This window comes from Ipomoea triloba, chromosome 5 (genome assembly GCF_003576645.1).
Source record: "Ipomoea triloba cultivar NCNSP0323 chromosome 5, ASM357664v1".
In the NCBI taxonomy this organism is placed as follows: Eukaryota; Viridiplantae; Streptophyta; class Magnoliopsida; order Solanales; family Convolvulaceae; genus Ipomoea; species Ipomoea triloba.
In genome coordinates, this window is record NC_044920.1 from 6,465,769 (window position 1) to 6,489,806 (window position 24,038).

General features: G+C 35.5%; 2 protein-coding genes across 3 annotated transcripts; both read left to right on the forward strand.

The window, feature by feature from the left end:
* Nucleotides 1-10,579: 10,579 nt before the first annotated feature.
* On the forward strand, nt 10,580-12,693 carry LOC116019260. Its single transcript, XM_031259410.1, has 2 exons — nt 10,580-10,978; nt 12,057-12,693. Exons 1-2 carry the CDS (start codon nt 10,614-10,616, stop codon nt 12,469-12,471), a joined length of 780 nt encoding a protein of 259 aa, XP_031115270.1. The 5' UTR covers nt 10,580-10,613; the 3' UTR covers nt 12,472-12,693.
* Nucleotides 12,694-12,964: 271 nt separating this feature from the next.
* LOC116019259 lies at nt 12,965-16,983 on the forward strand. Of its 2 annotated transcripts, XM_031259407.1 has the most exons (3): nt 12,965-13,282; nt 15,267-15,346; nt 15,752-16,983. In XM_031259407.1, exon 3 carries the CDS (start codon nt 15,780-15,782, stop codon nt 16,761-16,763), a length of 984 nt encoding a protein of 327 aa, XP_031115267.1. In that variant the 5' UTR covers nt 12,965-13,282; nt 15,267-15,346; nt 15,752-15,779; the 3' UTR covers nt 16,764-16,983. The 2 variants fall into 2 exon arrangements, with proteins under 2 accessions (XP_031115267.1, XP_031115268.1); XM_031259408.1 differs by lacking the exon at nt 15,267-15,346.
* Nucleotides 16,984-24,038: the final 7,055 nt, after the last annotated feature.

The following is a 24,038-nucleotide window of genomic DNA, read 5'->3' on the forward strand; positions in this document are numbered from 1 at the left end:
GTGGGAGAGTTCTTTGCCGCAGAACTAAGGCTTGGAGGTGATGATGCACCCGATTTAAATGCTTCTGATAATGATGATGAGGACGAGGAAGAGAATGAGGAGGAAGACGCTGCACAGGAGCAAGGCCCAACTCCAATGGAGTGGACCGCGTCGCAAAATTTTCATAGACAGCTACATGAGGAACAAATGAACTATTGGCGTGAGGAGCATACTTGGCAGGAAGGCCATTTCACATCCATCTCCGCAAGACAGGATGTTCACACCGAGGATCTCAACCGCATGAGACAAGCGGTGGAGAATAATGATAGAAGAATTGCCGCTCTTGAAGCTCGATTCGACAGGCAATTTCATCCCTTCGGTGATGAGTGATACCTTCCTCAACTATTCTCGGTCCTGACTGATTAACACTTGATTATGAGTTCTGTGACTTGGGTTACTATGATTGCTGGTCCCGTCTGAACATTAGGATCCCTATGCGTGGGGTTCCGACTTTTATTTCTTTTGTTTCTTTTCTATGCTTTACTTTACTTTATTGCTTTATGTTATTTAATTTCCAACTGTTTTACTTATCCGCATTTATATTTGAATAATTCTTCTTATTTACATGCTTTATTATTTATGTTTCTGCTTTTATATTTCTATCAGTTTATAATAATTGAATAGTACTCCGAAAACCCTTTTTGTATGTTATGTCTCCATTTCTTATAGAGCATCTATAACGGGAGCAGGCCTATGCTGGAAGCTAAAGTGTGGAAATATTTTCTTTATAGTTTTGTGTATGAGTATACTTAAGTTTACCATGATTAATAGGATCGTTTAATGCATACCCTTTATCCCAGAGCAATTTCCAAAGTGTGGAAAGGGATTTTTAATTGTCTATCCTTAGAATCCCTGTTTCGTTCCTTTACCCTGTACGTATAGAAACATCGAGGACGATGTTTACTCTAAAGTGTGGAAAGAGGGATGCATACTTGGTTTATCCTCTTATCCCTTTTCTAATTTTAAGCCCCGTTTTGATCTTTAAAGTGTGGAAATATTTTCTTTATAGTTTTGTGTATGAGTATACTTAAGTTTACCATGATTAATAGGATCGTTTAATGCATACCCTTTATCCCAGAGCAATTTCCAAAGTGTGGAAAGGGATTTTTATTTGTCTATCCTTAGAATCCCTGTTTCGTTCTTTTACCCTGTACGTATAGAAACATCGAGGACGATGTTTACTCTAAAGTGTGGAAAGGACGCACTTTGTGCTTTACATGCTTACATGCTTAATATTAGAAGTTGAAGCTCTTGGGAATGATAAGCGGGTGCATTTGCAGTTTTGAAAAGAGAGTTATTATTTGTGTTATCTAGGGAGAATTTTGACTAGATGCCCAAAAATTTTTACTCTCGAAATATCTTTGAGGAAGTTACTTTTCGCACCCATGAGAGAGTTTAGAGCCAAATAAGTTTATATTCTTGCCTGCTTGCATGATGTTCACCTCTTATTTACGTAGGACCTTAGTCAAGGATCTCTCGAAGTGGGAGTGTGCACTCTTTAATTTGAGAAAGATAAAACTAGCGAGGCCCGGAATTGAACTAACCTTGGTAGGGCATGGGGCAAAAGGTGAGCCTAATGGTGAGCTTAATGAGAAAACAAAACCCTTGAACATTAAATAGAAAAAGGCATGAGGGGTTGACACGAGGAGAAGTCGAAAAGGCAAAAGGCCAAGCACCAAAAGAGTTTAAAAAATTGAGGGAAGCCAATTCGTTGGGTTGTGTCCAAATCATAGTCTTCGGTAAGCAAAAAGCTTTATCTAGAGTCGGTTGTTCACATAAAAAGATCCCAAGAATTGAGAAAATAGAGCTGAGGTGAGCCGCTTTGCTAGGATTCGAGTACCCATTGCACTGACCTTCGAAAAAGCATGGATCTCCATGTGAAGTCGGGTGGCTCGATGACGTTATCCTAGGAAGTGAGAAGAAAGAGGGACCGCGCTAAGCCAAAAGCGGTGAGTGGTCCATGCCCCTACCCTCATTTACATTTACATTGGGCTTTGGCGTATAATGATGGAAAGTTGATTAGCTAGTGCACATCGTTCCCACTAGTGGGATCGGCTAGAGTCCCTATTTAAATAAAAGGTGAACCGAAACTTTGGAAATGCATGCTTGCGTATGGTGCGAGAAGTGTGATCCCTTGTTTTATTTGTTTTATCTACGAAAGGTTTTTATTTCACGAAAATATTTCTTGAGTTGCTGACATCTTACCAAAATCCTTTATAGATAACACAAATGATTTCCCCCGTTTCAACAGTCTTAGACACCCATTATTTTGACTTGCCAAAAGCTTTATTTTGCATGGGAGAGTATCTCGGAGACTTATATGCTTGGAGAGTAAAATGTCTTGCTTGAGGACAAACAAGAAGCAAAGTGTGGAAAATTTGATAAGACTCCGAGATACCCTTATTTCAGGCACATTTTAGGGTGTTTTATCGCGTCTATAGCATCCTTATTTGGTAAATTATGTGCGTAAATGTTTGAAAATCACTAACTGATGCACAGAAGCTACTTATAGCTTAAAAGAAGTAAAACAGGAGCCCCGGGAGCAAATAGGACCAAAAAATGAGCTTAAAAAGCAAACCAGGCAAAAGTGGAGCCCCGGAGGACCAATCTGGAAGGCCACACGCGTGTGAGCAAGCGTGGAAACTTTCCAGAAGCTCCCCACGCACACTCACACGCGTGTGAGAGGCGTGGAGGCGTGTTGCGCGAATTTCAGCTAGGGTTGTCATTTCGGAGACTATTTAAACCCCTTTGATGAATTTCCAGAGGAGGATTCCAGAATTTTAGTTTTCCCTTTTCTTAGTTTTTCCTTTGGAGAACTTTCTCCATTTTTTCCTAGTTTCTAGATTAGATCAATCTCCATTGTAGAAGACAGCAAGCTTGGATTGAAGATCTTCTTCTCTCTAGGTGATCTCTATTTCATTTCTATAATTTTAGTAATCTTATTCTTAGATTAAATTAGCTTTTGCTTGCATTTCATATCATGAGTAGCTAATTTAGTCTAGGGATTTGGATTGTGTGATTGAATATTGCTTTTGTGATGATCTTATTTCTATATCTTGGATCTATGAGTTTGTGTTGATGGATTATCTATTCTTGTCTTTTGATTGTTGTTTTGATGAGATCTTGNTAAAGTGTGGAAAGAGGGATGCATACTTGGTTTATCCTCTTATCCCTTTTCTAATTTTAAGCCCCGTTTTGATCTTTAAAGTGTGGAAATATTTTCTTTATAGTTTTGTGTATGAGTATACTTAAGTTTACCATGATTAATAGGATCGTTTAATGCATACCCTTTATCCCAGAGCAATTTCCAAAGTGTGGAAAGGGATTTTTAATTGTCTATCCTTAGAATCCCTGTTTCGTTCCTTTACCCTGTACGTATAGAAACATCGAGGACGATGTTTACTCTAAAGTGTGGAAAGGACGCACTTTGTGCTTTACATGCTTACATGCTTAATATTAGAAGTTGAAGCTCTTGGGAATGATAAGCGGGTGCATTTGCAGTTTTGAAAAGAGAGTTATTATTTGTGTTATCTAGGGAGAATTTTGACTAGATGCCCAAAAATTTTTACTCTCGAAATATCTTTGAGGAAGTTACTTTTCGCACCCATGAGAGAGTTTAGAGCCAAATAAGTTTATATTCTTGCCTGCTTGCATGATGTTCACCTCTTATTTACGTAGGACCTTAGTCAAGGATCTCTCGAAGTGGGAGTGTGCACTCTTTAATTTGAGAAAGATAAAACTAGCGAGGCCCGGAATTGAACTAACCTTGGTAGGGCATGGGGCAAAAGGTGAGCCTAATGGTGAGCTTAATGAGAAAACAAAACCCTTGAACATTAAATAGAAAAAGGCATGAGGGGTTGACACGAGGAGAAGTCGAAAAGGCAAAAGGCCAAGCACCAAAAGAGTTTAAAAAATTGAGGGAAGCCAATTCGTTGGGTTGTGTCCAAATCATAGTCTTCGGTAAGCAAAAAGCTTTATCTAGAGTCGGTTGTTCACATAAAAAGATCCCAAGAATTGAGAAAATAGAGCTGAGGTGAGCCGCTTTGCTAGGATTCGAGTACCCATTGCACTGACCTTCGAAAAAGCATGGATCTCCATGTGAAGTCGGGTGGCTCGATGACGTTATCCTAGGAAGTGAGAAGAAAGAGGGACCGCGCTAAGCCAAAAGCGGTGAGTGGTCCATGCCCCTACCCTCATTTACATTTACATTGGGCTTTGGCGTATAATGATGGAAAGTTGATTAGCTAGTGCACATCGTTCCCACTAGTGGGATCGGCTAGAGTCCCTATTTAAATAAAAGGTGAACCGAAACTTTGGAAATGCATGCTTGCGTATGGTGCGAGAAGTGTGATCCCTTGTTTTATTTGTTTTATCTACGAAAGGTTTTTATTTCACGAAAATATTTCTTGAGTTGCTGACATCTTACCAAAATCCTTTATAGATAACACAAATGATTTCCCCCGTTTCAACAGTCTTAGACACCCATTATTTTGACTTGCCAAAAGCTTTATTTTGCATGGGAGAGTATCTCGGAGACTTATATGCTTGGAGAGTAAAATGTCTTGCTTGAGGACAAACAAGAAGCAAAGTGTGGAAAATTTGATAAGACTCCGAGATACCCTTATTTCAGGCACATTTTAGGGTGTTTTATCGCGTCTATAGCATCCTTATTTGGTAAATTATGTGCGTAAATGTTTGAAAATCACTAACTGATGCACAGAAGCTACTTATAGCTTAAAAGAAGTAAAACAGGAGCCCCGGGAGCAAATAGGACCAAAAAATGAGCTTAAAAAGCAAACCAGGCAAAAGTGGAGCCCCGGAGGACCAATCTGGAAGGCCACACGCGTGTGAGCAAGCGTGGAAACTTTCCAGAAGCTCCCCACGCACACTCACACGCGTGTGAGAGGCGTGGAGGCGTGTTGCGCGAATTTCAGCTAGGGTTGTCATTTCGGAGACTATTTAAACCCCTTTGATGAATTTCCAGAGGAGGATTCCAGAATTTTAGTTTTCCCTTTTCTTAGTTTTTCCTTTGGAGAACTTTCTCCATTTTTTCCTAGTTTCTAGATTAGATCAATCTCCATTGTAGAAGACAGCAAGCTTGGATTGAAGATCTTCTTCTCTCTAGGTGATCTCTATTTCATTTCTATAATTTTAGTAATCTTATTCTTAGATTAAATTAGCTTTTGCTTGCATTTCATATCATGAGTAGCTAATTTAGTCTAGGGATTTGGATTGTGTGATTGAATATTGCTTTTGTGATGATCTTATTTCTATATCTTGGATCTATGAGTTTGTGTTGATGGATTATCTATTCTTGTCTTTTGATTGTTGTTTTGATGAGATCTTGTTTGGATTTGGCCAATCTAGATGAGAGATTGAGTTCTTGACTCTTTCATGTCTTTGATTAGAGTTAGGATTTAAAGCTTTACGCAATCAAAGTTCCTATGGACTTCTTAAGAATAGTAGGATAGTGTGTAGCTTAAGTGTTTGATAAAATTCCTCTTAGAACTTTGGATGCTTGAAGGCACTCCTAAGTCAAAGAAGCCTTAGTACACAAGGTGGAAAAGGACTAAGACAACACACTCTTGAATAGCCAATATCCTAGCAATCCTAATCCATGACCTTGCACTCTCACTATGCAATATTCATGAACACTATCCAATCCCTACCCCTTTTACATATTCCCAAAATCAGTTTTACTTTACTACTCTTTTGCACTCAAACCAACCAATGAAATACACTCACACTTGCAATTCCACCCTTCACCACACTCAAGTCCTATGCATGATCCAATCAAGTAAACTCCCGAATGTTTGACATACCTCCACGTCCCTCCTTCGAGACCGACACTCGGGGAGTCACAGACTTTCCGTTTTATCATACAAATATCTTTTGACATTTCACCCTATGCACGCAAGTGTTGTCAGTGCTCAGGGTCTATTCGGCCGTTGTAATCTTTGTCACTAGGGATTCTTAGATCAATCGGGTAATATTGATCCATAATATCTTGGGTAAAGGGGGGTTCTCATCAAATTGCTAGCTCGATCAGATGGATGGTATTCGTTTTGCTCTCGCTTCCAACGGTTGAACTCTTCCCTAACTTGATCAAGGATCCCTCTGGAGAGACCAGTGCTTTGAGCTTGGGTCTGGTCTCCTCGACGCCGGGAATTAGTGGAACTGGCCTCACTAGAATCCCCGTCGCTTGGTGCAATCAGTAAATCCAAAGACATTTGGCCTTCTTCAACTAGACCAGGCCTCCTTCGGACCGTCGGATTGATTTGAGCAAACGCGCTCGCCTTTGGCCGCTCCCCGCGATCAACAAGGCAGGAGGCCCTCGAGACACTAAGTCGAGAGAGTGCCGAGCGGCGGGCTGGATCAGGAGCCTGTGGACGGGAAGACTGGGCTCGTCTTTCTGATTGAACCCTCCGGAGCTCGGGAGCGGAGTCGAAGTTTCGGGTTGTGGGGCCTGGGGGTGCGTCAATTGCACAGGCTGTGCCGGTTGAAATGGGAACGACTGAGCGAATGGTTGTAAGTAAAAGCGCGGAGAATTGGGCTACCATTGCATATATGGCGGGGTCCACCGGGTACATGGGGTACTGATAAGGAATTGGACCTACGGGTATAGGGAAAGCTTGGAGTTGTTAGATAATGTTGACTGGGTCGGGAGGTGGCATCCCAACCATATTGTTCGGCTCAAAGCGTGAACTGAGGCGTGACCGGAGATTGGAGTTTGCATCCTGCTCAGGATCGTTGAAAAAATCCATATACGGGTACATCGTGGAGGACTGGTACACGAGCACAGAGGTTGGGCTTGTCGTGACGGTCCCCACGGACAATGCCAAAATGATAGAGTAAAATACGCGTATACAAGCAAAATACTCCTTTATTAATGAAGAAATCGAGTACAAGGTGTTATACCCTAAGAGAGTCTGGTCAACATGATAGTGAGTCAGAGGTTTCCAGTCTCTTTGACTATAATATATCAGAAACAGCCAAAAGTCCACTTTGTTGCATTAAATGCAGTATATATAGGCCGCTAAGGGACAGGTACTGGGCTGGCGGCATGGCGGACGCGTGGCGAGCATTCACCGGTCTAAAAGTGGGTCCCGTACTCAGGAGCCAAGTGGCGTGAAATCAAAGGGTCCACACTCCAAGGGGGACGTCCAAAGAAGGTCGGGCACCCGATCATATTGAGCTCTAGAGCTTAATCGGGTTTGACCCCAACCGTACATAATCTAACCGGATAGATCGGTCAAACTGATCGGGAAAGAGAATACCGGTCAAAGGAAATAGACCGGAGGGTACATCGGGACATAATCCCTATCATGATATAAGTAAATAATATAAATATAAGTTACTTAAAGATGAAACAGTTTAGATGGTTAAGTATGTATGTGTTGCAGTTGAGGTCAAGAGGTTAATTTTCTCTTCCAAAATATCTCATATTTCGCCTCCCTTGGATGAAATTTCTGGCTCTGCCCTTGCTTGTACTAGCAGTTAAAATCTTCCGTGTACACCAATTTTAATAATTCCACCACAAATTTTAAAAATAGTAGAAGACCAACAAGAACAACACCTACAATATAATTGAAGAAAAGAAGGCCAATTAAACCAGCAAACCCTTTTAGATCCCCATTTCTGTTAAGGCATATTGAGGTAAACAATGTGTGGACACCAACTAAAAAATGATTGCAAAATGGATACTAATGAGAATCCAGATATGTAAGTCCCTTGAGACACTACTATTAAATTTTTAGATTTATCATTCATATTAAACCATAAAAATGAAGGCACACTCAAGAATAACAAAGTAGTGAGAGTAGTTGTATGCGGTAGGGGTATATGCAACAATTTTGAATGACAAAGAAGCAAGGAATAGCAACTCACCATGCATATCTTTCGCCTCCACATACATTCATGTGTAAGTAATTACTTAAAACAAGTGTAATATATAAAGTACTAAACTACAAAAATAGCATATTGAATAACTATTTCTTGCAGCTTACATAGTTGTTGACCCAAAAGGTGAAAAAGCAACAAGATCGGAAAGGTTCTAAGAGAGGCTTGATGTAGATGTAGAAAAAAAAAAACTCAATGTATAAATGTAAAAGAAATAGATTTGGTGAGTTATTGTTACTAAATTTGATAGATATCGAACTTAATGATACAATACTTACAAATCACTAATGCGCTGCATGCTTTAATGCAATTCTCCTTTCCTATATATAGTGTATGCACACCATTACTATGTTATATCGATTAATGTCAAGAACAAGCGGTTTGACATAATTGACAATTTTCCTCTGTGGTAAGAGTGATGTGAAATATGGAAAAGTGCTTGCAACATTGGTAAATTTAAACTTCAACAATATATATATATATATATATATAGAGAGAGAGAGAGAGAGGAAGGGGGGAGGGGGGGTTCATATGAGAATCTATATTCACATGTGAATTTGAGAATCAATTTAAGCCCTTTATCTAGATTAGTGGACGGTGCATGTCATCTATAAGACTATAACACAATGCACGCGTAGTGAACTGCAAACACAATGCACACATCACGTTGTGTGCTGCATTTTGGGTTGACTTTTTCCGTGCACCATGTTGTGGGTGGTTGGATGATGCAACATCAAGCTAAGGCTCTGCACAGGTTCTTAGATTCATACAATACAATAATGTAGGTTCTCACCTAAACATAAACTTGATATATATATACACATAAATACATACATTGTAACAAATTTCCATTGTGAAATTAAACTATATGGATGTCAACAAGAACTACCCTTAGCTAGATTACTTAGAGATGAAGAATCTGAACTTCAAAGCATGCACACATGGTACTTGGCCTGACCCCAGTCAGATTACAAATGGCATGGAGGGGTTTCTAGAACAAGATAAACTATAGGGTATTTGCATTGCGTCATATGGAGAGCTACAATGGACAGACAGGGAGCTAGCAAATAATAATGGACCGTGGTTTCCAAAAAGGGAACAAGAACCACATTACAAACTTGAGGGTAGTGAAGTACCTTGTTGCAATAATTGTAAGTGTAGACATAATGAGCGGAAAGAGAATAACATGGCACGGGCATTAGAGCAACATTATCAGTGGATCTTTCAAAGGATCATGTCAGAAATTTGCCACATAGAAGGAAAGAGAAAGTTTGGGGATCATCTGCTATTTGGAGTTCATACTACAGTAACTTGGCAGGATTTAGGGTTGTTTATGCGCACAGCAGCTGCCCAACTGCACGCTCAAGTGACATTGTTTTTTTTTTTTTTTAAATTATATTTATTTATTTATTTTTCATCCCATTCATTTTCTCTTTCCAAATCACACTTACAAAAAACTCCTATAAAAATCGTGAAATATCTCCAATTGATAGGATGCTCTTATATTGGCTTATGAATGAACAAATTGTTTTAACTTTGCCTGGTTGGCAAGACAAGACAATATAATGTTAATTTCTAACTTGATTTTTGTAGCATCAACTTAGTATTAGTATTAGGTTTGGACAACTAACTTTGCAATAAATTTTTGGAAATTTTGCATTACATTTTGACTAGGTCCCCAGTACAATCTACTACAGATGCACTCAAGTACATATATATGTGCAATAAACAATGAATCCTGTGGGATGCATTTAATATCAAATTATATTACATGACAATATATAGATAATTTGATACTTTAACGAATTTTGTATATAATATTTTATAAACGTGACAAAAATGAATTAACAATTATTTCTAAAAATCTTACAAGTCTCACGTTCTCGTGAATCACATATATGATATTACATATTTTCATAGGAGACAAACTATTGTGGTTATTGGAAGGCATTGAGTTTTAAATTTCGATCAACTAATTACAATTTGGGTCTTTATAATTTTTTATTCTCACTTGGTACCCATCAATTCTTAACTGTTAACACAGTTCTTTTTTTAATGGGTTATTTCACTTAAAACAACATCATTTTGAACGAAATAACCCTGGTCGCTAAGAGTCAATATCACCTTAACTGAGACTCGAACCCACCCCTCTCATGCGAAGTGCAACCGGGTGACACTAGACCACAAGTTCTTTGGCAGTTGATATAGTATAATAAAACTTAAAAAAAAAAAAAAATAGAAACGTTCCCAAAGACGTTACCACTTTAAGACTAAATTCACTTCAGGAAGAAGTAATAGTGAGGAATATTTTTCAAATTCATGCTACCTAATTAATTATAGCTACCAAGCTAATACTTAAACTAACACGAGTTAATTTAGTGTCGATTAATATAATTAAATGTGATTATAACATTTGAAATTCGATTGCTAAAACATAGAAGTTTGAATATAATTAATCTTTGATTTTTGTTCTTCTTTTGCTAAAATAATTGTGTTGATTGAAAAACAATAATTAAATTGGTTTAAATACATTGGACCTTTACAGCTTTACCTACCATAAAATCCCGCATTTAGGAAATATACATTAAATTCTCTGAATGAGTATACTTGTTGTTCCTCTCTCCGTACGTGGCTATATATACTGGCGCAGCTCTTTTCTCCGTCTTCATATTCAAATGAGCACTAGAGCTTCTAATAATATATATCTCTATATATGCATATACGCCTTGTATATGCCGATTGCGTTGGGGGCGAACAGTTCCGAGGATCGTCGGGCCGTATTGCCGGAATTCGTCGCCGGAATGACGCGTATTCCGATGCACAAATCGCCAGAGTTCTCCGTCGGAGGACAGCGTGGGGAGGCCATTGTGGAGAACGATGATGGCGGCAGTTCTTTGTCGTCCTCTTCGTCTATTGGGAGGAACAGCGACGAGTCTGCAGCCGGTGGTGATGCTGACGGCGATGGTGCGGAAGTGCAGAGCTCGGCGAAAGATGGTGCTCTCGGCAATTTGGAGGACTTGGAGGAGGCTTTGCCGTTGAAGTACGTATGATTTTGTTTCTTCAAATTTGCATATAATATGTATTGCCATGTGATTATTGCTGTTAATTTTATAGTTTGATAGTGTAGTTTTATTGGTTAAAATCTAAGTACATACCTTTGAACACTACTTTTGCCAGTAAATTTGATGTTACGGTTAGGTTTCCGTGTTAGTTATATGCGCATCATTTAATTGCAGTTAAATGTTGAAGTTTCTTCTTACCACCTTATTAGGACTTTGTGCAGTCTTTTTATGTATGTTAACTATTGATTATTCATTTCTGCATTCGGTATGGTGTGGATTAAGAAATAGATGCTTGTGTTGTCTTGAATAATGTTAGAGTGACTGTAAAGGGTCGAAATTATGAGCTTACTTCATTAGAATCTAAATTAGATATGTTAATGTTTTCTTGTGGTGTGTATTGCATCTTCAAGAAATCGATTTATAACTTGCAGATTTTATCATAAATGTTACACAATAAAAAGGGATTGGCAATCAAGAGTGTACTGGATTTGAAAGATAAATACTGGCCAAAAACCTACAAAAGTTTCATTATACAATTTATGTTCAGTGCATGCCATAGATCATGGCCAACAGAAAGACGAACTACAAAAATAAAAAGATTATGATCATTTTTGTATTTGCATGACCTACTATTCCTGAACTCAAGTGAAGTCTAAATTACAATTATTCTGATGACAAGAAGAATATGAAAAATGACTTGCATTTCTAGAAGGTCCATAAGTGTCATTAGTGAAAGGTCCTGGAGTATTTTCTTTCTGACATTTGGATAATCTTCTTAGGTGATGGTCCAGTGGATATATAATTATATGATAAAAAGATATATCCAGATATTTGGTCCACATGTGATCATGCAAAAGGAACCTGATATTTTCTAAAATGCTGCAAGCTTCACTACTGCTTATTTCTCTGCTTGGATATATTGAAGTTGAAACCATTGGACATTTCCTTGTATCTTTCACATGTAATGAAATTTTCTTTTACTAGTTAATGTTTAATGCTTTAATATAGTGTTATGCTTGCTTCATAGTCCTCATATTTCCTGCTTTCCATTTTCAGGAGAGGTCTATCAAAATTCTATGATGGTAAATCCAAATCTTTTACCAGACTCTCAGATATATCTTCATGTTCCTCTCTCAAAGATATTGTCAAGCCAGAGAATGCATACTCAAGAAAACGCAAAAACTTGCTTGCTTTTAATAATCGCTTCGGCATCAATAGTAGTTACCAGCACAGTTGTGGGATTTACAAGAAACCTACCAATTCTACAAGCTCTCTTGCTGCAACTATCAACTCAAATCCATCGTTGCCTGGTTTCTCTCTTCCTCCTCTGCCTTCTCGAATACAAAGGTCTAGGAATGAGTGCTCCTCATCAACACCCGAACAGAAGATCACAACATGGCAATCTTTATCCTCGTCTGATCTGCAAGGTGATGCAGCTCCAATTCCTAGCATAACCAACATAAAGGAATAGATAAGATACATTAAGTGTAGCTTAATTTTCTGTCATCTTATTAACCTTATTTCATATAAATGTTCATGGTGATGGGAATATATGTAAGCAGTGCTGTTGCTCCCTTTGGTTTTTGCTCAATGGCATTTTCAGTATGTACTCATCTATATAAAGTGTTTAACCTTTAGTTTTTCTGTTTTAGGTGCTCTATAGTGCATTAGACTTTACTTCTTTTTACCTCAATTTGCTCTGACCAATGCAATTCCTGATATTGTTTGCCGAATATGAAAGTTAGAAGTGATGTTTGCTTATATTTTTTGGGCTTGTGAAGAAGTAATAAAGTATAGGTGTGTTATAACTTATAACCCCCAGCATACCTCAGACAATCTTTCCCAGCTTTGCAGGATATATGTACTCTCTTTGTTACTAGAGTGCAATTTTTGTCTTGTCATATTCAATGGTGGTTAAACTATTGTTTTCTCCTCCTTGCAGAGAGGAGACCTGGTTATTATTGTTGAAAGTCTTGTTACAATCTTACAATAGTCTGATTCTTGGCCCCATAAAGTTGGTGCTTTCTATTAAACTTCCGGGAGGTTGACAGTTCTGTTTAATTATTCAACTCAATTGGTGGCTTGGACTGTGTATCAACTCGATTTTACAATGGTAGAGATACTTAAGCTATTGAAACTGAAAAGCATTGTAAGCAGAAGTTACCTTTTCCAAAAAGACAGGATGTGTGGCTCTGCTAAAAAGAAAAAAAGACAGGAAATGGTGGCAGTGGTTGACTGGGTTGAGAACTGGACTATCGATTGCCAGAACAAGATCATTTAAGGTATGGGATTTAAACCTAGCAGATGGTGCCTTGGAATGATTTCTTTCTATTTTTTTTCTCCATAATATAGTTTATTGCTAGTTTTGAATATTCACCTTCTTACTGCATTCCCAACAGTAAATAACTGCCAGTAAGTGTATGAGGTTTATTTGTAAAATCAAAATTAGAGATTACAGCAGGGAAAAATAGAGGGGGTGATAAAGGCTTCTCTTAGTCCACATTTAACTTTCTAAGAATGCACCACTTAAGACCTGGTGAATTAGGCTTCTCTTTTCACCATTTTCTGATACTTTTGAGTTGTGATTGTTATTTATTTTAAGAATATCTAACATTTAAAATTATCACTTAAAAGCATTAGGATAGCAAGCAATTCAAATCAAGGAAAACATGATTTGGCTTGATTTGAGTGTATTCAAGCTCCATTTTTGGGATCAAGTCCAATTAAAGAGAAAATTAGATATATAAGAGCACAATTTGGAAGGTTGATTCTGTGTAAACAAATACTTTTTTAATAGATGGCTATACAAGTATATAGATTCATAAGGAAAAATAGTGAAGAAAGAAGATATGACCTATAAATAGTAAATAGGACATATAAACCATGACAGACGGTGTATTAGCTATGTTCACAAAATTCAAAGTGGACGCAAAATTTATCTATAGAATAATACAAACAGCAAGTCTTGTGATGAATATTAGATGAACTAAAAAAAAGGAAGAAATGCTTACAGAATCTCTATGATACAGCAAGAGCATACTTTTTCCTGTTAGTGGATGATTATGTATTTATATTGCATAAGCAAATCTATTAGACTATGTACAGGCAGGACACTGAACTAATTAATCAACACTTAGCAGTGTCAGAATAAGGTAATAATAACAGTGAAAGGATTGCATGGTGATTAATTATTTCAAAGATCCATTTTAAATTAAATTATTCCTTTTTTGTCAAACCTATCTAAAATTATTTCATATATGCAAACATAATTTATTAGGTTGTTGTGTGGTGTGACTGGTGTTCAATTTAACTGGTAATAAGAGTAGTTTCTTTTAATTGACAAGAATTCACTTAGCCCCCCATTGTGCAAAGGTTAAAACACCTAGCAGTGAACTAAAGCTTCAGTACTTAACTAGTAGCTTATAATGCTCAAAAACGCAAAAACATATTGTGATATAGCAACTTTTGGAGTCTTTGAAATGGCAAATGAATATAAAACCTTTGTATCATGGTTTGGAGGGCTGCGGTTTTTGAAGGCCCATATTTTAAGTCAACAAGAACTGAAAAATTATGACTGTATACCGTGGTATCCGAGGAAAGGTATCTAAAAATATTAACTTCAACCTACTAGAAATTGTTACTTTTTGAATATTTTCAAAAGGGAAAAATGCATTTTTTGTCCTTCAATTGTTCCTTAGTAGTTGTTTTAGTCCCTAACATTTTATCATTGCAATTTTAACCTCCGAAAAAACAAAAATATTAAGCTCTATTAAAATTTTATTTTAGTACATGGGTATTTTAAAATTTTATTATCTTTATTCTTTATAAATTGTTCAGTTTTGGTATTTCATCTACAAAATAATGAATTGACAACTTTCTTTCCTAAAATTTTTCCTCTTCAATTGTGGTACATTGTCCCTATTTTTCCTACACGAAGCTGTTAAAATCAAGTTTTTTTATTTTACAAATAAAATATCAAGACTAAAGAAGAAACATAAAAAGTACTAAAATACCATGTACTAAGTAAAATTTTAATAGAATTTAATAGTTTTGTTGCTCTAGGGGTTAAAACTGCAAGTTTTTTGAAGAGTTAGGGGAGTATATTGCAACGGTAAAAAGTTAGGAACTAAAACGGATAGGAAGCAACAATTGAGGAACTAAAAATGAATTTTTCCCTTTTCAAAATTATAATAACTCCCTATATACGTTTCGGTATATCATTGGTTGAACAAAAGGCCACTTTCTCACACTTGAGGTGCGTGGCAGTGTTAAAGCGCCTATAAATCAAGCCAGTGGAGAAGTGCATTGCATAGATGAAGTCTTAAGGAAGACGTCCTTCTCTAAAGGTTGCTCCTTTTCCTTCATATTTCTCATTTTCTTTTCAAGGTAAACTAATAATTCTCCTTCATCTGTGGTTCTCCTTCATCGGGCTGAGAAGCTACATTCTCTGCCTCCTTTTTGATTGAGCATTTCGGCACCGTCATTTGGCCGTTTGGCATCTGGCTGTTGTATTAGCTATAACTTGGATGAAATTTGTGTGTTACTTTGTTTCATCGATTTCTAGTTTTTGTGCTCCTAGTTATGATTCTTTGCCAGGCTATATTATTTAGGTTTATTGTTAACAGTCAAGAGTCTCTTTGGTTGGTTTGGCATGCTTCATATCTTCCTACCTTTTTTTTCTCATCTTTTACTGTTTCTTGTCATTTTGGGAGATTACCGGCAGGCTCATGGTGTGAATTTCATGTGAACAGGTCTTCCCAACTAAGAACATATTTTGCAATGGATCCTGCCTATCCTGATGTTCCTGTCGAGATGCTGAAGCTTTTTCATTCAATGGACAGAGAACTTTATTCAATCCTTGTTTTTGAGCTTGAGCGTGATCCTAAGGTATCTGTGAATGCGATTGCCTTATGGATTTGGTTGGAACTGGATGTACTCGATGATGTTGTGCCAAACATCTTGTTGTCTTCCATAAAATCGATCAATGGACTTGCTGATGAAGCTTTGGCTTGCCTTAGATGCATCACAGACGCCACGTATCTGTCTTCTTCTGATGCAAGTGAGATTTCACTGAGTCAAAGTGTCTTGGGAGAGCAGTTGTCTCTTAAGTTCTTCCATGAAAATCGGTCCCAGGCATACCTTGGGGTTAGAAGTGTTGTGGAGAATGTTTGTGTCAAGGTATTAGACGATCTCATGGAAATGGCCATGACTAGAAACACTGAACGGCGGGCGCTCAAAACTCAAATGGTGATGATTCCACCTGTCGAGCCCATGATGCCAAGATTTGGAGGGCTCACATGCACAGGTGAGTCATCAAGGTCAGTAGTGCCTCCGATGGATTCCATGATATCGAGGTTTGGAGGAATCAGACTCACAGGTGAGTCATCTCAGTCAGTGGTGCCTCCCGTGGATCCCACGATACAAAGGTTTGGAGGGCTCAAACTCACAGGCGACTCCTCTCAGTCAGCGGTGCCTCCTTTGCACATGGAGGAACCGAAAGAAAACCGGACTGTATTTGCTACTTTTTCTAGGGGCTACCCTGTTTTCGAATGGGAGCTTAGGAGTCACTTCTACAGGATGTTTGGCCACTGTGTGGAGTCCATCACTATGCAGCCGGTGAAGCCCAATGAGCAGTCACTGTTTGCCCTGATCGTCTTCACCTCCCCAGCAATTGTTGACTTGGCTCTAAGGGGCATGGAGAAAGCAAAGTTTATGGTTAAAGGAAAGCAAGTTTGGATGCGCAAGTATGCCCGCAAAGCTTAAGAACAAGAACCCTTCTTTCTGTGTGTTATTACAGTTATGTTATTTTTCTTGTTTGTTTTGGTTTGTAGTTGAAGAAGCCTAGTTATGGTTCTCTCTCTGGTTTTGATTCATGTAATATATTGTAATATGTTGTATCAATGAATGGAAAGCTTCCATTTGTTTTGTGAACTTGATTGCTATTCTGCATCGTTTTGGCTATTGCATTGGTTTTTTTTCTTCATTGTTTTCCTTTCCTTTCCTTTCCTAATCAGTTAGAAGATCACTGAAACTCAACAATTTGTGGTTAGGCTAATGCTTTAGTTAAATTTTTTTTTGGTAAATCTAATGCTTTAGTTAATGATAATGGAATAAGTTGGGATTGCATTAAGTAAATCTGGTAGCAATAAATTGTTATGACTAGCAAACGATTACCTGGAAAGTTTGAAACTACTTTCTTTAAATACATGAGTTGAATTATTAAATGCATTTATTAAAGACCGTCATATTGTACGTTACATTACCTATGTGCATCGATATTCGTTATATATTCATTTTTATATTTTGTTCAAGTACGGACTCAATTTTGAGAATTCATTTCAAATTTTTTGTTTCGGTGCGAATATAATTTAAAAAGTGTGATATTATCCTTTTAAACGTTTTCATATTCATAGGTATATGACATCTTGGATTTATACCCTTGATAATAATATCACTAGGCTCTCTTCACTTTCAAACATTTTACACACTTGAAATATAGATCATTTGGCACTAAATAAATAGCTTTTGTTAACTATTGAAATGAAAAGAGAGTTAAACAAAAAAACCAAAACACAAATAGGAGAGAGATGGCCTCAAATATTATCATGACAACTAACAAATATTTGCCAATTATATTGAATTTATTTATTATTAAAATTTTTTACTTTTTTTTTTTATTTGGCTCAAATGAATGTAACTCCTATCAAATCTAATAAGATTTGAATATTTGGTAGTAAATAGGGATTAGAATCAAAATAAATAAATACTTAAATAATTAATTAATTAATAAAAATATAAAGATACATAATTCATATATGTTTGTGTATATTAAAATTTTATATTGAATGTATTGAGGATGATCTTTTATTTTTCTTCTATTATATTCTTCCATATTTGTTATTCAATGTTCAAAAGTATGGGAAAAGAAACATCAAATAATTAAAATAAGTAGACAAACAAATTAAATATAGTAATTGGAATCAAATCTAATAGTAGGGCACAAAAGTGTCCAACCAAACGCCACCTTAGATCTATTTTCTTGAATACATAGTACTAGTTATGGTTGAAGTAGGCGTTAATCGGACGGTAGACTAGCGCCTAGCGCCTAAGCGGCCTAGAAGGTGACTTATAAAAACAAAAAAAAGAAAAAAGTTATTGTGTGTGGGTATATGTCATATTTTATATTATATATATATATATACACACACACACACACACACATATCACTTACATCTCTTATTTATATAAATAAATAAATATAAATATAATAAAAAAATTAACAAGACCGACTCGACTAACTCGGTCGAATTGGACAAGTTAACTCAGTCGAATTAGGCCCAGTTCGCTGCTAGGTTGGCCGAGTTAGGCACTAGGCGGTCGGCCACCTAGGCGGCTACCTAGAGAGAAAGTCGCCTCGGCCTAGGGGCTCCTAGTGCCTAGGCAGCCAATTTTTACAAGAGTGTTACTAGTAGATAATGTATATCACTTTTAGTTTCGAGATATTTGTATATTATCTTTAAACTATTAATTACGCTCTCTTTAGAATAAGAGTACACAATAAATTGTCTAGCATGCTTGTTGAAATGACCATTTGGATTATAGGGCATGTTTGATTATCAGTTGATCCACCAATTTTTAACGAATTTGACCATATTTAACAGTTTGACCAAGTCAAACTGCTAAAGAAAGCATTTGATGAACTTAACTTTTTGATGGGACAAATAATGTAGCTTAATAATAATAATAATAATAATAATAATAATAAAGTGTTCTTATATTAGAGTTAATTCCATCCGAGATCTCTTGTTTTTTGTGACAATTTCAAATTTAGTCCCAGACTATCGTTTGTGCCATTTAACTTTCCAAATTATTATTATTTTTTTTTAGATATTTTTAGTCCTTCTCATGACTTTTCCTATTTTTAGTAAGGACATTTTTGTCTTTTCATATTTTTCTTTTGTTATTTTTCCAGTTTCAACCGGTTTAATTGGTTTAGGATTTTACTAAAAACTGTTAGAAAAAAAATGCTTTTACTAAAAATAGGAAAAGTCATTAAAATGACTAAAAGTGTCTAAAAAAACAATAATCTAGAATGTTAAATGACAAACCAAATTTAAAATTACCACCAAGATAATGAACCTCCGGTGGAATTAACTCTCTTATATGATTATATCATCATTATTTCAATTTGTTGTTACTCTCACAAGTTTAATGATAAAAGATTCTAGTGCTCACGTTTTTTAAGCACTATATTTTATCCCTTTCTTTAGTTTCTTATGTACGTGAATATGTCAAAAACATGTAATTTATTTTCTGTAACTTTTTAAAAAATTAAATTGAGCATAGATTAATTTGTTGATTGCACTATAAAATTTAAATATTTCATCTGATTTTACTCAAAATTGAAGTCGAGGTAGGATATGCTTCATGCTTAGTTCATTTAGGTGCCTTAGACTTGAATTCCTTACATATCTTAATAACCTGAATCTAATCAAATTGATTTAAATGTTAGATTATATAACTAATTTCAAATTGTATATAGTAAATATAATTGATTTTGTTTATTAATTGTTGATAAATAATTAAGCTAACATCAACAATCGCTAATAACCTTGTGGTAAGTGGCATATAGTGACTCTCTCAAATAAGGAATTATGAGATCGAACCTCAGTATAGAATAGATACTACAATGTAATGTTATTGCGTAGGAGAAGTTGACTTAGGAAAGTGAGAGTGCATGCATGAACGGATCGCGGCAAAGTAGAGTGATATTGGAGTGCCACATGGTTGGGACAAATAAGGTTGAATTCAACGTGTCATAAATTTTGAATACGTGTCTGTTAGCTCTATTGAATAATTTTAAGAAAAAAATTGTGACGGTTAATAATGGTAGACGATAAATTTCGTTGAAGTCTATGCAGTAGACTATCGAATTAGTTGAATGTAATGGTTATTATTCCTTTTCATTAAAATAAACGACACCATTTTAAACAATGGTCCACTATATAACGATTGTCCAACTTTCTTCTGAAATAATAATAATAATAATAATAATAATAATAATAATAATAATAATAATAATAATAATAAAAGCAGTGGGCCCAAACACTCACATATTACTATATTAGGGTCAATCAAAGCCGTTATTCTAATTTGTCACTTCCTCACAAATTTAAGTGGGCCCTAGCGCTCACATTTTATGTATTTTTTTTTCAGACGAAAGTAACACACCAATTTTTAATTATTGATTATTATAGTGGCGTTTTATTTTTTATCCTGATTTTAATTTTTAAAATTTGTGTTCATTGATTAAAAAATATTTTAGAAAATGATTCATTTTCTAGAAAACATTTTCCTTTTCAGTGTTTGGTGGCATTATTGAAAATTGTCTTGATGTACATGGTTCATTTTCTGGAAAATGATTAGAATTGTATGATTAAATATTTTAATTATTTTATTTAAAATAACAAAATATTTATAATAATATTAAAAATAATATTATTTATTAAAAAGTGGCGGAAACCAGAAAACTACTCTTTGATTTTTGGCGAAAACCAGAGCACGCTAGAATCGGTTGAAACCATTTTTGGCGGACCGAAACACTAACTTTTGACCGTCCGAAAATGACTTCCGCTAAAATAACTTCTTTTTTTTTTTCCTAAGTCAACAGAAAATGATTTCTGCTAACTTAATTTTTCAAGCAGATCCAAACATGGAAACTCAAAAAATGATTTTCAAAAATCATTTTCTAAATTTCAAACACACCCTTAGTTGTTTAAAATACCCTCAAATGTAGTATGGTATTTTTTTTCTTCTTTTCTTAATAATGTGATCACATTTTAGATCCATCTAGCACTTAAGTTCAACTACATATTACACACAAATATTTTAATAATCTAAATCTAATCTAACTAATTTAATGTTATATTATATATAATTTAATTTCAAAATTGTATATAATATAATTTATTATATTAATTATTGATAAATAATTATGGTAACACACAATTGATGAGGCTATACTAGCAAATGCATTTCTTTAAATAGCAAAATCTAATTTGTTAATAAAATAATTATGCTTATCACATTCATTGCATAAGAGTGGGTGAGAGATGAGCGAGAGCTTGCAAGAACCGATCAAAATAGAGTGACGTTGGAGCGACATGTGGTTGGAACATGTAAGCTAGAATTCAACGTGTCATTAATTCTTGTTACATGTTCGGTGGCTCTGTATGTAATAATTTGTTTACACACTCCATTTACTATATTTTGTGATATGCACTACTTTATTGCAAATAGGGAGTAATTTTTTTTTTTAATTTTCATTCTCCTACTCAAATGAAATCAAGGGAATTGACAATTAAGATTCTATTTAACATTATTTTTTGAATTGACTATATATATATATATATATATATATATATATAGGCCATGTGTGAGAGTGCCTTGATTGAGGCTCGAACCTACTCCCATTCATGTGAGAGTGTAAATCAGATGCCACTAGACCACAAGGTCTTGGTTGTGGCGCAATCCTTATTACCTTCAAATACTAAAGTATTTGTTTAAAAGGACTTTGTGGGTTGGGCCAATCCTTTTCTTATATAAGATAAAACTTATTCTTGTTGTTGAACTGAAATCATAGATCATGGTGAGTGAGATTAATTAATTTGGGTCTATTATTCTTCCTAAATTATATTACATCAAGCTAAGGATTTCTGTGGAATGATAAAATATTCACAATAATTCTTTTTACCAAAGCCTAGGCTTATTAGTTGAAAATTGGGCCTATTATTGTTGTTAGGCTCAATTAACATATCAAAATGGTGGATTTTTTTGTTGTTGTTGTTGGGCATGACCTAGCCCAATTCGGCTAGACCTGGTCCTTTTTTTTTTTTTAAAAAAAAAAATAGATTTATTATTGTTGTTAGGCCCAGATAATAAGACAAAGTGATGGACTATCTGGCTGTCAAATTAAATTGTGCTTTTTGAGTTATTCAAATCTAGCTAATTTAATTTGGGCTTAAAATCAAGTGAATTTTTTAAGGGCCTATGTAATATTGGTTATGAGAATTCATTGATTATGGGCCTATTTAATATATTTTGGACTTCCTTTAATTTTTGGTCCCAAGTTAGATTTCCCTATTTATTTTGGACCCTTAATATTAGTTTTGGATCAAATTTCATGCTACTATTATATTTTGGGTCTATGATTATTTAAATCTTGTATGATATACATATGCATGTATAAATTTTTTCTGGGTCTATCAGTAATGACGGAGGTCTCTTCGGTTTTATCGAAACCATTTGATAAATGATCCTTTGTTAAGTCTAATAACGCCAGAAACGTTATTTCTTAAACTGGGCTAGCAATTTTTTTTTTTACCAAATTGAGAACTATATCACTTTCAAATTAACATTCAATTATTCGAATTTATTGTTGAATATGCTCATAAATTAAATTGCTATTTGGATAATATGATTTGATGAATTTCTATGCATATTTTGTTAGCATAGTATATAGTTATGCTTTACAATTGGACCTTCGGATCCAGCCAGACTTAGTATACCCTTGTGCCTTATAGAAATCCACGAAAAATAATTTTGACTAGTACATATTACAATTTGTCTACCTCACTTTAGTCTTTCAAAATTCTAAGTTAAATGACTGATTCTAAATAAGTTATATGCACAATCGTGACCCAACTAAAGTTGAGTCAAGCAGAATGTCTCTGGCACGGATTTAATTACCGAGACCTTGTCTTCTTTTCCTCACCACCCTCCACCCATAACTGTAGAAGCTCAACCACCTGTTGATGCAAATATATAATGCATGCCCAACTGGCTTTGCACGGGTGCCCGAAGCACACAAATGTAACTTACTACTGCAACACCAGGAGGGGTTGCGGAAGAAGACGGGAAAGAGGTATGGCCGAGGTGGCGATAACAATCAGTCCCAGAAATTGAATACAAAAGCACAAATGATCGAACTCGACAAAAAAAAAAACAAGCAAAGTCATAACTTTGGCCCGATAGCAAGTTATGTTTCACGTATGGGTGTAAAAGGCACTGGTACGTGCCACACCTCGAAACATTTTGCTGAAACCTAAGCGAGCAACAGAATGTTAAATCCAACCAAGTTGCCTTGCCTGAAACAAACGCTCTTGTTGGTCACATTAATGACCTTATTTTCTTGTGTTCCCTTTTGAATGTTCTATATATCCAAACATCTAACTACGATTATTGATAAAGTTTCCTTTATGAGCTCCGGTAGAGCATCACTTTTACTCTGTAAACTTAAAAAGACATTAAGTTCATTGGTTTTAATAACAAAACCAAAAATGTTCATATATTGAACTACCTTATCATAACCTACTTTGATCAAATATCCTTCACCCAATAAGTAGACATATGTTACTCACGATCTACAAAGACGGATATGACCTCGTACTTTATGGATAATGCCAAATTCCCAGATTATCAAATTATTGCTAAACCATTGTTTTTTGAACCTCCAATGTGCCGAATACTTATTGGGGAAATGTAGTATTCAGGATGCTACTTTAAACATTTCGGCACACTGCATATCTTCATTCCCCCTTACATTTAATACATGGTTTTTTTAAACAAACACTTCACAAAATATGCGATTCTATTCTTAATGGATGTAGTCCAATATATTACATCTCCATCATTATATACCTCTAAAACCTCTATCTGTTGTTTAAAATATTGCCCCTCAGAGAGACACAATGGATATACTGAATGCATAAAGATCGGTTCAAGGCATTAGGGGGAGATATGATAAAATTGAAATGGAATGCCCTAAAATTTCACTACTGGATGAAATGATATTCAAAATTTAAAACCACGTACCAATTAAGTTGAACTGGAAGTTCAGAAAGAAATCTGCCAAATAAACATATTCATAAAAAGAGTGACTAGGTCCCATACATATTCCCCAAATTGGACCATACATATATATATATATATATATATATATATATATATATATATATATATATATATATATATATATAT

Bases quoted from the DNA above. Each gene is read 5' to 3' on its own strand.
- LOC116019260 (XM_031259410.1), top strand. From the start codon at position 10,614: ATGAGCACTAGAGCTTCTAATAATATATATCTCTATATATGCATATAC. The intron at 10,979-12,056 runs GTACGTATGATT...TTCCATTTTCAG, and splicing joins GAGGAGGCTTTGCCGTTGAA to GAGAGGTCTATCAAAATTCT.
- LOC116019259 (XM_031259407.1), top strand. From the start codon at position 15,780: ATGGATCCTGCCTATCCTGATGTTCCTGTCGAGATGCTGAAGCTTTTT.